This window comes from Haliotis rubra, unplaced genomic scaffold (assembly GCF_003918875.1).
Source record: "Haliotis rubra isolate DU_JTF1 unplaced genomic scaffold, ASM391887v1 Scf133, whole genome shotgun sequence".
NCBI lineage: Eukaryota > Metazoa > Mollusca > Gastropoda > Lepetellida > Haliotidae > Haliotis > Haliotis rubra.
The window spans coordinates 1,399,671-1,421,539 of NW_025765259.1; the positions used below are offsets into that span (position 1 = coordinate 1,399,671).

Genomic DNA, 21,869 nt, shown 5'->3' on the forward strand with positions numbered 1-21,869 from the left:
GGATCCAAGCATTAAGGGAAAGATCAATACATCTACATGTATACAGAAGTGGGACTGGACATAAATTTATGTCTCATATTTCTCTGGTCAATATATATGCCCATTCATCTGCAAGGGCATTAGCTGAGTAGGACAGTACAGACTTACAGTATGTTCTGAATCTGACGTCAAACGGCAGATATGATGGGCAAGGGAGTCTTAGAGCAGGTTGGGTTTCAACATTTTAGGAACATGTAGAGATACTAATGCAGTGGTGATCCAGACAATGATAATGAGACAGGGAGGTGGGGGTCAAGATGCTGAGGGCAGTATTTCACTTATCTCTGCAAGTGAGTCAGTGAGTGAGTGAGTGAGTGAGTGAGTGAGTGAGTGAGTGAGTGAGTGAGTGAGTGAGTGAGTGAGTCAGTCAGTCAGTGAGTCAGTGAGTCAGTGAGTCAGTCAGTCAGTCAGTCAGTCAGTCAGTCAGTCAGTCAGTCAGTTTTAGTCAGTCAGTCAGTCAGTCAGTCAGTGTTAGGAATAATGTTGCTTTGTTCAGTATGTCATGTCACATGTCAGTGAGTGAGCTAGTGAGGAATAATGTTGTGTTTAAGTTACGACACACCATGTCTGTATAAGAGTATGAGTGAGTGAGTGAGTATGGTTTGATGCCACTTTTAGGGGAATGTGGGGAATCAACCCTGGGACTTTGGCATGACGTGCTAACACTTGAACCACCAGGCTACCCTAGCGCCCGTCTGTATAGGAACAGAGGGGAGCCACACATAACACACTTCTTGGCCCAGTTCTTTAACATTGACTATTTCAGTGTAACCCACAAACATAAGTATGGTGCTTAATCCGAATTATTGAACAGACATGTGTGAAGATTAAACTAACCAATCGTTAAATGATTCTACCACTCAGGTTTATGAAATCTGAATATCTGATATCTCATACACCAGAAAAGATGCAAGCAACTGCTTGTAGTTGTATTGTACAGTGCAGCTTCTACAACTGGAACAAGTGGATCTGACAATCAACATTAAAACTTTCAGTGTCTACCAGCCCCAATATTATTTCCAGATCTCAATCTCAACATATTGACTTTTATCAGCTGGGTTCATGGAACTGAAATAACTTCTATACAACAGGACTTTTGCCTCACATCCTGATCTGATGTCTTTCCTGGCCAACTTGAAAATGAAATAAGTTCATCCCATAGGTAGTCTCTGTGTGGAGTTCACCAAAGTACAGTGTAAGGAGCTTTGTTACAATGGCTGCCAGAAACTGGGTTGACAAGCCACACCAAATGATGATATAATTGAAAGACAATTACACTGTCAAACAGCCCCATGACCAACACATTGAACATACTAAAATTTCAACAAAGAATGAAACGTTGATACTTAAAACTTTGAAATCGACCTTGTACCATTCATGATGGCCTTGTGATTGTCACACCTTCCAGAGCGACCCATCTGTACAGAGGGCCAATCTAATCAGTGGGTTCCTTGCAAGTAAGAACGGAGAGCCTCCAGTGTAACATGTAGATAACAACACATCAATACTATCAGCTTCATCAACACGCGATGGATCGTGTAGCAAACACACTCTCTAATCTGACACCCCATTGCTAAACATAGATCTCATTTTTCCAGTACAAACTGGCTGATAAGGAGGGAAACAGGTTCCCTGAACCACTTGAACCATTCATGCCTCGCCTGCTGCATCAGGTGCAGCCCCGACAGCGTCATCCCAACATGCGTTAGATGCGGTGCGACAATGGCAGGAAGCATCAGAGGTATGACCTCTAACACTCCTCATATTACACTGCTGCCACAAACTGCCCTGATAAACTTACATTTGCCATGAGGTATTCACGTCTGCCTTGCTGCAATGGAAACTGCCCTGATTGGTTTATATGTGCAATAATACAGGCATCATATATTCATGTTTGCCCACTAATATTCACAACTCCCCTCTACTATCACATCACTGGTGAGTTACAACAACTGAAATCTGCTGTTTTGGGTGCCAGAGCAGATCTCAACACTGACTTAACTGCTGCCACTATTGGTTTTAAAGTTCTACTTCCTTGCAGCAGTCAACTCAACACTGTGTGGAGAACATGTTTAGACCTGACGAGCAGCAGATGTAACATCCTCTTCATACATAGCTGGGTGCCACAGTCTGTAATGTTTTGTGGCTCTGTTTAACACTCATTTATACACATCAGTGAGTTGGGTGTAATAACAACGGGAGAAGGAAGACGATGCAGCTCATTAGTGCTCTTACTAGTCTGGTGAACACAAGAACATGCGTTTAGCACACTAACACTGTAAAGAATGACCTAGAGCCCATGATTATCAGTCTTCCTCTGCACTGGTTTGATCAGTAATATGTAAATAATAGTAACATTCTTAGGAGAGAAAATGGAATATATACACGGAATCTGACATCTTTTATTTTCACCGACCTCTCTGCTTCATGAAACTGCTAACCAACCTCCAACCTTGAACCACAACATTTACATACTATACCATGTGCGTCAAAAACAAACCTAGCTGATCTAAGTAAGTGAAATGAAGCTGCTTCAATTGCAAGTCCAAATACAAAGTGGGCCAAGACAAGTTCTGGCGTGTTTTGACAGAAAGCACAGTTGGTTAGGAACAGAAAGAACCTTGTGAATAGCTACTAAAACAGCTGATGATACCAAGTGCACTTGGCAAAGTTGCAGCCAGTGATGTTGCTGCCGTTGACTGGGGCAGATGCCAATATTGCAGTGTATGAGGCAGGTGGCGATGTAAACACTGCAGGTTACACTGACCCCAGCACGACTACACATCTCACAGGAACTCACATACAATGGTGGCAACAATAAAACGGGCATGCCAGTCAAATCTTCGACGACACATTCTGAATGTCCATGTTGGGGTTGATCTTTACAGACTGCTTGTTGTACAGGGTTAACAAGACCAGGAATGGATTCAAGGGTAACAGGTTATATTCGTTATTCCAATGTTGACAATAGGAGTCCATGCTGGTGACAGGTGGTGGCACACTGCAGCAGGTTTCAAGCTTCCCTTGTGTGTCAAGTTCCCAGCTGTCACTCACAGTATTAATACATTGTGTGTATATTTCCTTGAGGGAGTGAGTGAGTGAGTGAGTGTCTAGGGTTTGATACCAGGTTGTTCCTGACATGTGTGGAGGCTGTATGAGGGAATCCAATGGTTACCAGCATGATTCACTCATTCACTATCATTCAGCTACCTGCTCGCTCTACCATGAGTCAAGTATTCAAACCCATGACTGCAGGATCCTGCCATTCATGACGTACATTACTTTGCATGTCAAATAGTCCGATTATATATGGTACATACCAACAGTATCTTTTGTACCATGTAATACAATGGTGTACCAATACACTGCATCCTTACTACAGCCTTAATACCGTATGATGATGTACCAATACACTGGATCATTATTTTAGACTTAACAACGCATACTGATGTACCAATACACTGGATCATTATTTTAGACTTAACAACACATACTGATGTACCGATACACTGGATCATTATTTTAGACTTAACAACGCATACTGATGTACCGATACACTGGATCATTATTTTAGACTTAACAACACATACTGATGTACCAATACACGGGATCATTATTTTAGACTTAACAACGCATACTGATGTACCGATACACTGGATCATTATTTTAGACTTAACAACATACTGATGTACCGATACACTGGATCATTATTTTAGACTTAACAACGCATACTGATGTACCGATACACTGGATCATTATTTTAGACTTAACAACACATACTGATGTACCAATACACGGGATCATTATTTTAGACTTAACAACGCATACTGATGTACCGATACACTGGATCATTATTTTAGACTTAACAACGCATACTGATGTACCGATACACAGGATCATTATTTTAGACTTAACAACGCATACTGATGTACCAATACACTGGATCATTATTTTAGACTTAACAACACATACTGATGTACCGATACACGGGATCATTATTTTAGACTTAACAACGCATACTGATGTACCGATACACTGGATCATTATTTTAGACTTAACAACGCTTACTGATGTACCGATACATGGGATCATTATTTTAGACTTAACAACGCATACTGATGTACCAATACACTGGATCATTATTTTAGACTTAACAACACATACTGATGTACCGATACACTGGATCATTATTTTAGACTTAACAACGCATACTGATGTACCAATACACTGGATCATTATTTTAGACTTAACAACACATACTGATGTACCGATACACTGGATCATTATTACAACCTTCACATGTACTGATACACTCAGCAGGAACGTATGGTAAGATGGCGACATTCTTCAGCATCATGAAACTGTCAGATCTTAATGGCCACTTTGCTGTAATTGGACGGTTGTATCTAATGAGCTTAACCAAGACTGAAGCCAAGCGGTAATAACTCGAACATGGCTGCTTGAAAGGGATGCCAAGTGACATCACAAACTTCTGCTTCTCTCAATATTGTTATCAGAAAATGTCGAGCTGGCCTCAACTTTAACAAACAAGATTCAATTTCAGCTGGAAGGTCCATGGAAATTATCTGAGAAAACTTTGCAATGGAAGCACGGCCACTGTGGTGCCATCAGGGTTATCAACCAGTACAAAAACACAACACGTCTCATTTCAGAGAAACATGATTTAGGTGGTGGTGATGGGATGACAAATCAGGGCCATCTCAGATATCAGCCATACATGCTGGAGGCAGTGAGAAACATGGCAGTTCTCTGTCCTAGAATCCCCAGTACTGTCCTTCACTCCATTCCGACTTGATCAATCAGTGCTGAAGAACAAACTTCTTATCTATATTTGATTATTTTGAGTGATGATTCAGGTACATAGCATCAGAAGAACAGGTATCTTGCAAAAAAGTAATGGTAAGTCCTTAAAATATTAAAACTGAAACAGAATTGTCTTTTTGTCCAGGAAATTCAGAATTTAGATCTGCAGTGGGTCAACAGCATGAGCATCAATCGATGGAGTTACAACAGCACAATAGTAAACAGCATCAGATGAAAAGCAGTTGCAGAAGTACCATATGCCGATCTAAAGGTTCCGAGCTGCAGCTCAAGATCCCACTCTGCAGCCTGACCTGTACAACAAGATCCCACTCTGCAGCCTGACCTGTACAACAAGATCCCACTCTGCAGCCTGACCTGTACAGATCCCACTCTGCAGCCTGACCTGTACAAAAGATCCCACTCTGCAGCCTGACCTGTACAGATCCCACTCTGCAGCCTGACCTGTACAGATCCCACTCTGCAGCCTGACCTGTACAACAAGATCCCACTCTGCAGCCTGACCTGTACAACAAGATACTCTGCACAAGATCCCACTCTGCAGCCTGACCTGTACAACAAGATCCCACTCTGCAGCCTGACCTGTACAACAAGATCCCACTCTACAGCCTGACCCGTACAACAAGATCCCACTCTGCAGCCTGACCCGTACAACAAGATCCCACCTGCAGCCTGACCTGTACAACAAGATCCCACTCTGCAGCCTGACCCGTACAACAAGATGCCACTGCAGCCTGACCTGTACAACAAGATCCCTGTCTGCAGCCTGACCTGTACAACAAGATCCCTGTCTGCAGCCCGACCTGTACAACAAGATCCCTGTCTGCAGCCTGACCTGTACAACAAGATCCCTGTCTGCAGCCTGACCTGTACAACAAGATCCCACTCTGCAGCCTGACCTGTACAAGATCCCACTCTGCAGCCTGACCTGTACAGATCCCACTCTGCAGCCTGACCTGTACAAGATCCCACTCTGCAGCCTGACCTGTACAAGATCCCACTCTGCAGCCTGACCTGTACAACAAGATCCCACTCTGCAGCCTGACCTGTACAACAAGATCCCACTCTGCAGCCTGACCTGTACAACAAGATCCCACTCTGCAGCCTGACCTGTACAACAAGATCCCACTCTGCAGCCTGACCTGTACAACAAGATCCCACTCCACAGCCTGACCCATACAACAAGATCCCACTCTGCAGCCCGACCTGTACAACAAGATCCCTGTCTGCAGCCCGACCTGTACAACAAGATCCCACTCTGCAGCCTGACCTGTACAACAAGATCCCACTCTGCAGCCTGACCTGTACAGATCCCACTCTGCAGCCTGACCTGTACAACAAGATCCCACTCTGCAGCCTGACCTGTACAGATCCACCTCTGCAGCCTGACCTGTACAACAAGATCCCACTCTGCAGCCTGACCTGTACAAGATCCCACTCTACAGCCCGACCCGTACAACAAGATCCCACTCTGCAGCCTGACCTGTACAACAAGATCCCACTCTACAGCCTGACCTGTACAACAAGATCCCACTCTGCAGCCTGACCTGTACAACAAGATCCCACTCTGCAGCCTGACCTGTACAACAAGATCCCACTCTGCAGCCTGACCCGTACAACAAGATCCCACTCTGCAGCCTGTCCTGTACAACAAGATCCCACTCTGCAGCCTGGCCCGTACAAGATCCCACTCTGCAGCCTGACCTATACAACAAGATCCCACTCTGCAGCCTGACCTGTACAGATCCCACTCTGCAGCCTGACCTGTACAACAAGATCCCACTCTGCAGCCTGACCTGTACAACAAGATCCCACTCTGCAGCCTGACCTGTACAACAAGATCCCACTCTGCAGCCTGACCTGTACAGATCCCACTCTGCAGCCTGACCTGTACAACAAGATCCCACTCTGCAGCCTGACCCGTACAACAAGATCCCACTCTGCAGCCTGACCCGTACAACAAGATCCCACTCTGCAGCCTGACCTGTACAAGATCCCACTCTGCAGCCTGACCTGTACAACAAGATCCCACTCTGCAGCCTGACCTGTACAACAAGATTCCAGTCTGCAGTCTGACCTGTACAACAAGAGTCAAGCAGTCTGCAGCTGATTGAATGTCCTTCCTTCCAACACACCCACAACGTAATAAAATCCACAAGAAATTGTGTATGTTGCCAGTGTGATATGACACTGATTGCAGGCTCAGTCTGCCAAATTATGTTGTCCCTCCAGGAACTTGATTAACCACTGTGTTGGCAGCCTGACATCAAGGCAATAATTGGGACCACTGTCAGCAGGCCAGGGGTTAAGCCCAGTATGCTGCCGCTGCTGGACCTGAGATTCATGGTGTGTTCATGATCTTTCCCCTGGGGTGGAGAGTAAATTGTGTCCCATCAGCATGTCTGGGGCTGAATTAACCACACACCCGAAGCCGTCTGCTCCATGGAGGATGAGTGAGTACAGTTGGCTTAATGTTGGATTTCAGTTTTACCATCACATTTGATGTGGGTAGAACACCCAAAGTGCACAGGTTTTAGACATTCACCAGCACAGACATGGAACTGACAAACCCAGGAAAAATACCAGGGCAAATTAACAAGGCAAATCTGGGATTCCAACCAATAATCATAGCTTTGTGGAGCATTTAAGAGATGCAACCACTCACAATAAATCTGATGACCATGTGAATTTAATCATTTTGGTAAGATGATGTTTTTTAAATCTTTTTAAGCAATAAACTTCATTAGAAAAGAATCCATAGAAACAGGAAGTTTCTGTCTTCAGCATTGAAGCCATCTGCTTATTTTTACAGGGATCCCTGGATAAAACAAATCTGTTTAACTGTTTACATTCATTACATAATTCTAGAAATATTTGGATTCAGTTGGTGTCCAAACTGACAGAAATCATAGCATGCCTGACAACATCACCACTAGTGCTAGAGATCCATCTGCTGTGATTTATGCTTGCTACTGTGCGTGTAAAGACTCAATTGCATGATGCCATCTCAGGACGTCAATCCTCTTAATTCCGCCTTGTCACAGAACAACCGAGAACCTGCGTGCAGATGCGTCATTTTGTAAATACCACCAGTCCTTGTGTCACTCTCACCAATTCACTATCACTGTATTTTTTTAAATTCTTTATCCAGCCAATACAAAAAATCCATGACTGCAATTTATGGCCAAGTTGAACTTATCACAATCAAGCAGATCAAGCAGATCACAAAACTATCCAGGACAGATCTTCCTTACAGATCAGGTCTTTCAAATACCCATACAAACAAGTGGTTGATAGAAAGAGCATGTTTAAAGTTACTGAAGAAGCTCATCATCCTGGTCTTTGCAGCTGACAAACTGTCCTCCATTCCGTGGACCTCCCATTATGCAAATTTACTAATTGTCTCCCTTTGTGTTGACAATTCTCAGTCGTCATCCACAAAATTGAACATCAACCCGAGACTTCCTACCTGTTCCTGGTCTCAGACACACCCCCACATCACCAACATTCCCACCTGTCAGTTGTCTGTCTGTGACACTACGTCTCGTAATTACCAGGAGGTGTATAACAACTCCATCTCAACTCATACCAACTTGTCTTTTGTTGTGTAAACTGCAGCCTTAATCTCACATACCAACCTTTTTGTGACCAACTACAGTTTAAAGTAGCTGTTCAAAAATAAACAAATAGGAGCATTCCCTTTGTAACCTTCAAATGACAATCAAGGAAAGAGAGCGTTTGTTTCTTTAGCTCAATTAAAAATACAGTGCTAGACCTGAAGCATGCAAAATGTCTTGTCAGATTAAAAGAGGACTCTGGCTTTTCCAATCACCTTTTATAAACCCGAAGTTCATTAACTCTCTGTGTAAGAAGAAATATCATCATCACATTAAACTCACATAATGAGAGTATATTGCAGATATTAACGCCCTGTACTACACAGACATCAAGTTTTATAGGCACGTGACAGCTACTGCATCCACTATAACAAACAATTCAGTGTTGTTGGTGGTGATCACAGGTGAGTGGAGTGGACAGGAGGGTAGGGGAGCAGAGGGAGGGGAGGGGAGCAGAGGGAGGGGAGGGGAGTACCAAAACTACACCTGAGTTGTCCATGATAACCATGTATGAGCCACAACACCTATCCATACAGGTGTGTCAAAATACCTGCTAACGAGGCCAAGATGTAATCAAAACATACTGGTGCATGCAACCAACACTCACAGCCAAACACAAATAGTTCATGTATATTTTCATTTCCATTGAAATATGGAATTAATATTTGGGTTTCGCCTGAGCCATCTGAGTGCACCTGTAATAATTATCCCTTATCACGTTTACACACATGACCTCACCACTCTTCTTAGTTTAATCAGTCTTACATATACACAATACAGCAAAGTGGACTGAAATATGTCTCTGTGGTTTGAATGAACAAGAGGACATTTGGACAGATTTTTTATCTCACTAAAATGATATTTACAGGAAGTTTTAAATGACCTCAGGATATGTTGGGAAATCAGGCAACAAATATGCAATACAGAGGAGAAAGAAAGCTATACAGGTAACTCTCCACCAGCAGCATATGGCCGACATCCACCTGACAACTGGCACACTTGTTCCCTACAATTGATGTTTCACAATCAACTACCTGTGTAACTCAATCCCCGTAAACAAATTACCTGTAACAACCTGACCCTAAATGACCCTAGTCACACTAGGGGGTGTAACCTAGCACCATCATGGGGGGTCAAATGAGGTCATCACAATACGCCAGTGGAGCCACACGAGGCATCGGTCACCAACAAACCAAGAGAGATCACCGGCCCTCAGGTCAATAATTGTATACAGGCTTACCTTTCAGGTCACGGTACAGCTGATTAGAAACAACAGGTTATCTCTCAGGTCATTCTTTGAACCTGAGGGAATTTCTTAGTCCAATTCAAGACATAAACAATAGCGCCAACTTTCTGTAAGTTACTGAGACAGAGGGTTGGTGTTACACCCTGCTACTAGTGCTAGCAATATTCCAGCCTTGTAACTGTTGGGTACATGTGGAATGAGCTTGTACCCATGTCGGGAATCAAACCCAAGACATCAATGTGACATGTTTATGCTTTGTCCACTACACTACCAAAGGCCCCTTACATCCTGAACAAAGTCCTCATAGCATTGTTATTGAGCTTAAAGCAGAGGATGTATCAAACCAATACAGTTCTTTCTGTGGGAATACAGTTATTACAATCCTTATTTTGCCAAGAACTGACCTCCTTCTTGACGACCTGTGTATATTCTCCTCTGTAAGCTATAGTATGGGTTATTCAACAACTACATACCTAAGGTGTACTAAAATATTAATTGAATAATCTGAGGAAGCATGAATTAATTTGAACATAAATAGTATTTAAGCAGTTAGAAAACCACACCATGTTTCTACTAACTAAACCTCTAACAGGTTACCACACTTAATACATAAGTGTACAAAACAAAAATCACCTCACAAAAACTTGGGATATGTGTTTATATAGGAAATGAAAATAAAAGTTATTTAATACACCCTCACCAAACATGAATTTACTTACTAGTAAGCCAGAAGCACCTACAGAAAACAGAAATAACATTAGCATATCTATTGTAAGATGTGTAGCAGGGACGAGGTTATCCAAATATGTTCATTGAACACAGGGTAGAGGAGTCTTCAAGAAGACATTTGGTTTTTACATTAAAGGCACAATGTCACACATTTTCAACAATATTTTGGCCTACACTATATATATTGGGTCATATGCACTCACTTTAGCTTCCTAATGATGCAATAAAAGTCTTTTTATCCCTTCAGACTTGCCTGAAATTGATAATTGGTACTTTGAGGCGAACAGCTTCCAAACAGTGAACACTTGCCATATATGGAATGTAAACAATTGCACCGTACATCAAAAACTGTCGCACGAGTTGTTGTCTGTGTTTGCCGAACTGGTTTCAATCACAAGTTGTGTGTAAGATATTTGTAAAGAGAGCTCCAAGGGACATAACTCTATGGGGTTCGCTTGAAATAATGTTCAGCCGGTGGAGGGCATGAGAGTCTATTTAATGCAACATTGCATTAATTCATTTGAAATTTTTAATTTAACATTGTAAACAAAATATATATATTTTTGGGGGAAATGACAGAAATGCATTATTTACTGTTAGAGAAGTGTGGTGTGATACAGTGCCTTTAATCCCGACAATGACATTTGGTTTTCATAAGAAACCTGACAAGGTTTATCAGGGACTTCAAGAAGACATCTGGTTTTTACATTAAACTTGACAATGTTTATTGGGAACTTCAAGAAGACATTTGGTTTTCAGAAGAAAGTTGACAATGTGTAGCTGGTTCTTCAAGAACACATTGTTCTGAATGAATATATAGTATCAGGGCAATGTCTTCCATCTTAAACCTAGCAGAATTTTAGGAGCAAAGTCAAACTCAAACTTGGAATTCTTCTACTGAAATAATTCTTGAATTGTACACATGCACTACAAACATAGCAGCTTTGTTGAACCAGGTCCAGATGTGTTGTACAAATCCTGTACAACACAAACACACTCATACTACATACAAAGACAGGTTCGACTTCAGCATTTTCATATATTATTTTCTTAATTACCACTAATAGGTACAGTGTGCATGTATTATATCCGATTATATATTTTAGAATGCAACCACAAACGTATGTCAACTGACCTGTGCCTTCACAGATTTCAGAATACTGGCTGCAGATTCATCCGCAACGTTGAAAGATTCATTGGTCTGCAGCTGGTATGACTGCATCAGGGTATGGTCATCGTAGGTGTCGCCACCCGCAGGCATTGCTCATAAACATAACATCGGTGATGGTGCCGGGAACACTACAAGGCTGGGTATATAGGCTGCAACAAAAGACAGATACTGTCAGACACATTGACAACATGAAACACTGTTCCAAGAGACAAAAATGTTGTGAAATAATTATGATTTTAAGTGATATCACCTGGAGACCCTGATGCAAGTATGGTTATGGTGCCAACTAAACAAGAATTAAGACGAGGCCAATTAAATATTCATTTTGAATTCCAACCGTCGGACTGTGAAGACCCGAAGGAGGCGACTCTGCAGGGGGAATAGAATTTTCATAGACAACTAAGCTAATCATGTCCCATCCCAACAGCTGGTTAGTTGGAATTCAATTACTCATAGGATCCTTGCACAACAAAGGGGAACGATTCAGTTGGTTTCACCTGTCAGTAACAAGTCCAGGGTATTATGTGAATGGATTGATTGATATGATTCACAGATTGTAAGAAATATACAAACTCTGTAGCTATCAAAAATGGTCGAATGAGTGACAAAAATAAAACAAGAAAAAATTGTGTCCAGGGACACGGATGCCCCCGCTGACATTCATAAGACATTTAAAGATCAATAATTGAACAAAATTCACGAACAAGTTCAATAAACATCTATACAACTATGACATGCACACCTTTCGAGTCTCAATGAAACACATGTATAAGCTTAATCAATTCTGTTGAGCAGTTTTTGTGGAGAAGTGGATAGACTTAATCCCCTATTTCACTATCATCAGAGAGAAATTCAGGAAAATGTATCTAAGTTCAAAATTCTCTAAACATACAAAAATTATAAAATACGAAAACAAAATATGAGATGCACACCTTAAGAGTCTCTATAAAAGACATATGTAAGCTAAATGAGTTTTGTGCAGTGGTTTTTGAGGAGAAGTGGATAAAGTACACCCCCTGTTGTATGGGACGAACTGGATGAATAGAACCAAATTCAACTAAGTTCAAACATCTGTAGAAGTGACAAAATTAAGAAATTGGATGAACAAGGTATGAGATGCACACCTTTAGAGTTCCAATGAACCACACGTAGAAGCTCAATCAATTCTGTTGAGCAGCTTTTGTGGAGAAGTGGATAGACTTCACCCCTACAACACTATATTCAGAGAGAAATTCAACAAAATTTATCTAAGTTCAAACGGCATTAAAATTGTAAAAATAAATAAAATACAAAATCAAAATATGAGATGCACGACTTTAGAGTCCCTATAAAGCACATGCGTAATCTAAAAGAATTCCATAAAGCAGTTTTTGAGGAGGAGTGGATAACGTACACCCCCTGTTGGATGGAACGAACATTGGCTGAATAGAACCAAATTCAACTAAGTTCAAACATCTGTAAAAGTGACAAAATTAAGAAATTGCATAAAAAATTTTGAAATGCACACCTTTAGAGTCCCTACAAAAGACATGTAGAAGTTCATTCAATTCTGTTGAGCAGTTTTTGTGGAGAAGTGGATAGACTTCATCCCCTATTACACTATCATCATAGAGAAATTCAGCAAAATGTACCTAAGTTCAAATGTCTCTAAACTTACAACAACAGAAAAAGTCGACAAAAAAAATATGAGATGCACACCATTAGAGTCCAAAGAAAGCCCATGTATAAGTTCATTGAATTCCACAGAGCGGTTATGGTGGAGAAGTGGATAGAATACATTTCCTGTTTCGTATGGACGGACGGACAGACGGACGGACGTAAAGGACACCGAGGGTAACCCTATATGCCCCTGCCATATATGGCGGGGGCATAAAAAATATACTATCTCTCATTCATTGATCATGACAAACTGTTGAATAGGCCAGTATGTGCTGAAAGCAGGTGTTTCAACCAGCAGACATTAACCAAACACAGGCAGTAGGTGATGACAGGTCACACTGCCCCACAACAGACATGCAGTAATAATCTGCTGATTGATCACAGCCATATCCCACAGAACATTGTGTAACACAGACTACCGACAAACACAAATTAAAAACAAACAATCTGTATTCTCACACAATAACGACAGATGAGCTTTGAAACCACTGACAGTAATGACTTGTTTAACATGCTGTAACTTGCACTCTAAACCAATCTGTTTGTTATTCCTTGGCAGACAATTACATCTGCTAGCAAAGATTTAATATCTCATATTTTGATAATGCATCCATTCACATTATCATTATTCAAATTACAGAGCAGATGATGAAATACCTCTGACCATTATCTTCCTGGTGATGACGACAACTCGAACCTTATTGTGGCATGAATGAGTGAGCGAGTTTAGTTTTACGCCGCTTCTAGCAATATTCCAGCAATATCACGGCAGGGGACACCAGAAATGGGCTTCACACATTGTGCCCATGTGGGGAATCGAACCCGGGACGTCAGCGTGATGAGCTAACGCCTTAACCACTAGGCTGCCCCATTGCCCTGACATGAATGAACTGAGAGTCACAATGACCAGTCATACAAGCACATGTCATCCTAGATACCATTCCTCATGATGATCTTTGTGCAACAGCTACTGTCAGAAGTCAATATCAAGAATTGCTTCTAGAATATAGTAAGCGGCCCGGTAAGTAACTGTTTATATAACTGCAGCTCATATAAAAATAATTATGTTTTTCATCACAACTGTTTAAAAAATAGCACTAACAAAAAAAGGATGTATTTTTCTCCATATCATCAAATATAATACTAAATTGATAACTTTTTCTGCAGATCAATTCCCATGATGTTGATCACTGGACTGTCTGGTCCAGACTCGGTTATTTACAGACCACCGCCACATAGCTGGAATATTGCTGAATGTGGCGTAAAACTAAACTCATTCACTCTTTTTCTGCAGGAGTGATCTTTTTTTTTTAAAACATAATCCCTCTTTACCAAATTCTTATGCTATTAGGAAGTAAAGGCTTCACACTTATTATCTGATAAAATCAAACAAGTCTGCTTCCACATGTTATCAAAATAACATGCCATAATCTAAACTTCACTTTCCACCTGAGCTAACCAATCAGCAGCCTCCACAGGTACCATGTGACCTGAGATACAACGTGTGCACCTACAGACAATGGCTGTGGCAAGGAGAGAGCAACTCTTCTCAGTTACAAGTCACTCATTTCTGGACACAGATACAGGCAATTAATGTCAAAACTTTGCTGAGTGTCTCACAGGAACAGTGAAAAAGATATGGCGATATAATGGCAGATGAGCATTGCCCAGGCTGACTGGAGCCATGGCGTGATGATGGGTGTAGGCGTGATGATGGGTGTAGGCGCCATGATGGGTGTAGGCGTGAGGATGTGATGATGTACTCTTAATGTTGATGCAGTCCAATGGTAACCCAATATGATTGAATTTTCTCTCCAACTTAAATCATTGTGCAGTAGCAGTCAAACTAGTAGATCATCCACCTTACTACACCAGGTGTGAGGGAGAAGGCTGTCAGTTCCAGTCAGCAATATTCCACCCAACACTGCAGCCTCTAACCAGTCAAGTGAAACCAGTGGCCGACAACACGAGCACCAATCCTTAAAAACTAGGCCATGGCAACACGCAATCAGCCAGTGAGCCTGATCCCAAAGGTCCATTGTGGTCGTCCATGGGGATTACAATAGGACCTATTGATCGGCAACAGGAACTGTCCTGATCCCAAAGGTCCATTGTGGTCGTCCATGGGGATTACAATAGGACCTATTGATCAGCAACAAGAACTGTCCTGATCTCCAACAACAGCTGGGGCGGTGGGGTAGCCTAATGGTTAAAGCGTTGGCTCGTCACGCCGAAGACCCAGGTTCAACTCCCCACATGGGCACAATGTGTGAAGCCCATTTATGGTGCCCCCCGCCGTGATGTTGCTGGAATATTGCTAAAAGCGGCGTAAAACCAAACTCAGTCAGTCAATCAGTCCAACAACAGCTGAAGTTGACCTAAGTCTGTTGTCGGGTAAACTGTACACTATTACCAACAAGGAACGTTAGCATATGCCTTCATAAACATTTCAGTTATGTTTACTGAAAAATCTCCAGAAAGTACATGTAAACGTTCATTTAACTTATAAGGCCTCATTTACCAAAGAAATAGCTAAGCATATTTCAGTGTTCAAATATTTCTTATCTAAAGAACCAATATAACACGAGCAGACAAAAGTCATTTTGGTCCACAATTACACACCAACATATATTCTATCTACAGCATCTCTCTGTCCGCAGAGCAAGTTCATTATAAGTCCTGTAGTCCAGCTAGACATTTGCATTCACAGACTTCTTATCATCAGATCAAAGTCTATTGTCCATCCCGCCTTGGCTGGCCAGCGCCAACTCATTCCCCACGTGTCACTTCTCTGGCAATGGTCATCGACTCAGATTCCCCTCAGACTATCATTCCCAGCATGCAATTCTCTGTAGGCTCATTTACACTATCAATATTTTAAATCTTTCTCAGTCACCTTTGTCTGGTTGCTGACATGTAGGCCAAATCTTATCACAAACCAATTACATAATGCAGGCAGCAGCACTTACATCAGAACAAAATCCACACCGACAACTCTGAAATAATTCCTGTTCTTTCCCAGGAACAGAAGGTGACTGAGCGGATGACTGGTGTTCTGCTGCTGTAAGCAATATTCTAACTACATCAGAGTGACAGACAGACACTGGATTTCTCATACCGAACCCACCTACACCAGAACAGACTTCCTATAGTGTTATTCCCACCTGGGAATAAAACACAGACTTGCAAGCCACGCTTTACCTACTAGGTTACCAATCCTCCTCCATGGAACCCAGAGTCATCAATGGCTTCCCTGTACACGTCACTACAATGAGCAAAAAATCTGAAGATGTTCAAAAACCAATACTTTCTCCCTAAATTTGAATGAAAGAGGATGAAACAAAAAAGATATTGGCAGAAGGAAGAACATATAAACCCCTTGAAGAATGCCTCAAATCAACTTGCCCAAACTCAACTCATGGAAGCAGTTATGGAGGTTTGAATGTAATAAACAGACTGTAAGAGCTGAGGTTACAGGCAGAACGTCTCTGGCGTTACGTTTTATATTCAGACTACTATCCATAGTCACAGACTGCCTGAATATATTGACCAGAAGACCTTTACTCACAAACCCTTCACAAACAGGAACTACTTCACACACTTGTACTTTACTGACCTACGTCAACATGATCCCTTACTTTACTTCAAGACATGCTGTGGATACATCTGAAGAAACATCAAATGATGAAACTAGTCGTCAACCAGACAGCCTCTTGTGTCCAGTCTGTATCCAGTGGCAAGGTAAATAGTAGCAATTCCAGGTTCAAACATTTTTCTACAGAATGCATTAGAACCAGAGGAAATTGTACAATCAAACGTTCTGTCGCCAATTCAGAATATTGATTCTGTGAGAACTCCCGTAGTTACTGAAAGAACTTCCTGCATATGGCTGGCTGCACATGCATGCTGGGATGTATCCCAGACCAACACTAGCAGCCTGACAACTACACCAATATACACAGTAATAAGTGGGAGGACAGCTGTCTTCACACATGTAGATTGCTTCAATACTGCTCCCTGTCCACTGAGAATATCTAACTTCACAGCTATTGATTTCTATGGTTTTTTACATATCAGGACATTTTTCAGTTGAATTTTTTCCAATTAATGAAAACACTATGTAAAATCAGACTTTCAAATTTGCTTCAAACCAGATATGCTGCAAGTTACAGCTGTCTCAGAAACATGCTTGTACAAAGTGGCTTCTGTTATCACAGACGTTATCTTCCTTACATTTGCTTTATGGCCAATCTGGCAATTAACACAATCTGGCAATTAACACTTGCAAATATCATAAACAACTGATTTGCCATTCTCAAATCCTATGGAATCTCATGGTCAAGAGCATTCTTCTTCGATGACCTTCAAATGACCTTGATTAATGTCCAAAGGGTGACATCTTGACCATTGTGATGTTAGCTTCCCTTGAACTAATCTGATTATGTGTGACAAGCAAGCTGCTAACAAGAATGGACCAATCAGACAATTTTACTCCGACAATGCCACTTTCATCAGTCAGTCCAGTGGAAGGCACAGCTAATACCTCATTGGTTTCCATTAGGCTTGTTCAACTAAACAGTGTCAAACGCCTGATTCTTCACAGTTGGTTGAGTCTTTCAAAACAGCTGGATTCACAATGTTCTTGTTATAGAGTCACAGTGAGTCACAGTGAGTGAGTGAGTGAGTGAGTGAGTGTTCACAAACAGACCATGATCAAAACTGAGGCATCCTTATGTATCAGTTCATAGATAATCTCTTTTATTGGATAAGTAGCATCTTAATAGTTTATGCAGTCTGTCTGAAGAAAATACCTTCACTCACATAAATGAACTTGTTTTTGTATAGCTGGAACGTTCCACTGGGCAATTTCCAGCTCCCACACAGCCAACATTAAACAGAGAACATATTAGATTGTCTAATATAGGGTGGTGGGGGTAGTCGTGTGGTTAAAGTGTTTGCTTGTCATGCCAAATGACTGAGTACAATGAACTACATGGAAACTCCAGATCTGGACGAGAACCTTCCACCAGACCAGGGGTGAGGTCCATCACTAGATCAAGGTGCAGACACTACTCTCTGGACGAGAACCTTCCACCAGACTAAGGGGTGAGGTCCATCACTAGATCAAGGTGCAGACACTACTCTCTGGACGAGAACCTTCCACCAGACCAAGGGGTGAGGTCCATCACTAGATCATCAAGGTGCAGACACTACTCTCTGGACGAGAACCTTCCACCAGACCAAGGGGTGAGGTCCATCACTAGATCAAGGTGCAGACACTACTCTCTGGACTCCAGAACCTTCCACCAGACCAAGGGGTGAGGTCCATCACTAGATCATCAAGGTGCAGACACTACTCTCTGGACGAGAACCTTCCACCAGACCAAGGGGTGAGGTCCATCACTAGATCATCAAGGTGCAGACACTACTCTCTGGACGAGAACCTTCCACCAGACCAAGGGGTGAGGTCCATCACTAGATCAAGGTGCAGACACTACTCTCTGGACGAGAACCTTCCACCAGACCAAGGTGTGAGGTCCATCACTAGATCAAGGTGCAGACACTACTCTCTGGACCTTCCACCAGAGAACCTTCCACCAGACCAAGGGGTGAGGTCCATCACTAGATCAAGGTGCAGACACTACTCTCTGGACGAGAACCTTCCACCAGACCAAGGGGTGAGGTCCATCACTAGATCAAGGTGCAGACACTACTCTCTGGACGAGAACCTTCCACCAGACCAAGGGGTGAGGTCCATCACTAGATCAAGGTGCAGACACTACTCTCTGGACGAGAACCTTCCACCAGACCAAGGGTGTGAGGTCCATCACTAGATCAAGGTGCAGACACTACTCTCTGGACGAGAACCTTCCACCAGACCAAGGGGTGAGGTCCATCACTAGATCAAGGTGCAGACACTACTCTCTGGACGAGAACCTTCCACCAGACCAAGGGGTGAGGTCCATCACTAGATCAAGGTGCAGACACTACTCTCTGGACGAGAACCTTCCACCAGACCAGGGGGTGAGGTCCATCACTAGATCATCAAGGTGCAGACACTACTCTCTGGACGAGAACCTTCCACCAGACCAGGGGTGAGGTCCATCACTAGATCAAGGTGCAGACACTACTCTCTGGACGAGAACCTTCCACCAGACCAGGGGGTGAGGTCCATCACTAGATCAAGGTGCAGACACTACTCTCTGGACGAGAGACTTCCACCAGACCAGGGGGTGAGGTCCATCACTAGATCATCAAGGTGCATACACTACCCCATGTGACAGGTGCTTCAAATGTTGGTGTGAATCCCAGGTAACAAAGCGTCCTGCAGTTGGCTGCCCACAACTGTGAGAGGCCCACCATCTGGACACACACCACGTACATAGTCCACTCTCACTCTCCAGTCATTTCTCTGTCAGTTCTCAGGACTGCCAGGTGAATGCTGTACCTCCATGATGTTTCAGCATTTACCTGTCAGTCTGCTCTGTGTGTAGAATCCAGGGCCGGAGAGATGGAATGTCAATACACACTGGCATATCTTATAGAAACCCTCATCAGCAATGGCTTCAAAAGGCCATTTAATTCTTAAATACCACACCTACCAAATACTGTAATTTACCACTTGTAGACTGTTGAAATACTTGCCCCACAAACACCATGTTAGCACTGTGAGGTGTGAAAACATCTCCCCTAATCTCAGCCACAGTTGATGTGACAGTGAGACATCCACCCTCCTCCGTACAGAGCCCAGTATTATGCTGCACTGATTATGCCTGTCAGGCCTTGGAATTAATCTCCCGCATTGCCTGTCAGCATTGTCTAGACCAGGGGACATTACAGTCAATAGAAACTGTATTCCCTGACCAGTCAATATAATACATGGACAGGCTGGTTATAACAGGGGGCTGACCCAGCCACAGATCATGCTGATGATGACGATGATGGTCTAGGGGCAACACTGGTGGTACTAGTTATGGCACTGGTTTGTTTGTTTAGATTGTTGTTTAAACAACATTCAACAATATTCCAGCTATCCAAGGCAGGTTGTAAGTAACCAGTCTGAACCAGACAATCCAGTGATCAACAGCATGAGCATCAATGTACGCAAGTGGTGCTGGTGGTGGTGGTGATCATGATGGTGAATGTTTAAGATGATTATGGTTATAAATAAATAATAATTATGAAAGTAATAGGTAAAACTGCATACAGCAGTATTCAGGAAATGTTCTAGTTGACAACAGCATGAAAATATAGAGTCTTGACAAAACAATATATATTTACAACAGATAGATCTATAAAGGACATCCGAGGATGTTTGGGCAATACAGAACAGATCTCATGATGTTTGGGCAATACAGGATATATCTCATGATGTTTGGGCAATACAGGATATATCTCATGATGTTTGGGCAATACGGGATATATCTCATGATATTTGGGCAATACAGGATATATCCCATGATATTTGGGCAATACAGGATATATCCCATGATGTTTGGGCAATACAGGATATATCTCATGATATTTGGGCAATACAGGATATATCTCATGATATTTGGGCAATACAGAATATATCCCATGATGTTTGGGCAATACAGGATATATCTCATGATGTTTGGGCAATACCATGATATTTGGGCAATACAGGATATATCTCATGATGTTTGGGCAATACAGGACATATCTCATGATGTTTGGGCAATACAGGATATATCTCATGATATTTGGGCAAATGATATTTGGGCAATACAGGATATATCTCATGATGTTTGGGCAATACAGGATATATCTCATGATGTTTGGGCAATACAGGATATATCTCATGATATTTGGGCAATACAGGATATATCATGATGTTTGGGCAATACAGGACAGATATCATGATGTTTGGGCAATACAGGATATATCTCATGATATTTGGGCAATACAGGATATATCTCATGATATTTGGGCAATACAGGATATATCTCATGATGTTTGGGCAATACAGGACATATCTCATGATATTTGGGCAATACAGGACATATCTCATGATATTTGGGCAATACAGGAGATATCTCATGATATTTGGGCAATACAGGATATATCTCATGATGTTTGGGCAATACAGGATATATCCCATGATGTTTGGGCAATACAGGATATATCTCATGATATTTGGGCAATACAGGATATATCTCATGATATTTGGGCAATACAGGACATATCTCATGATATTTGGGCAATACAGGATATATCCCATGATGTTTGGGCAATACAGGACATATCTCATGATATTTGGGCAATACAGGACATATCTCATGATATTTGGGCAAAACAGGAGATATCCCATGATGTTTGGGCAATACAGAATAAATCTTATGATATTTGGGCAATACAGGAGATATCCCATGATGTTTGGGCAATACAGGATATCTCATAATATTTGGGCAATACAGGAGATATCTCATGATATTTGGGCAATACAGGATATATCCCATGATGTTTGGGCAATACAGGATATATCTCATGATATTTGGGCAATACAGGACATATCTCATGATATTTGGGTAATACAGGATATATC

General features: G+C 42.1%; 1 protein-coding gene across 1 annotated transcript in view; it reads right to left on the reverse strand.

Moving 5' to 3' along the window:
- The window catches only part of LOC124267709 (catenin delta-2-like), a 104,508-nt gene that overhangs the window by 42,926 nt on the left and 39,713 nt on the right, over positions 1-21,869 (reverse strand). Inside the window, 1 exon segment of the mRNA XM_046702692.1 lies at positions 11,609-11,793. Within this exon segment, the coding sequence (XP_046558648.1) occupies positions 11,609-11,734 (126 nt within the window). The 5' untranslated portion in view covers positions 11,735-11,793.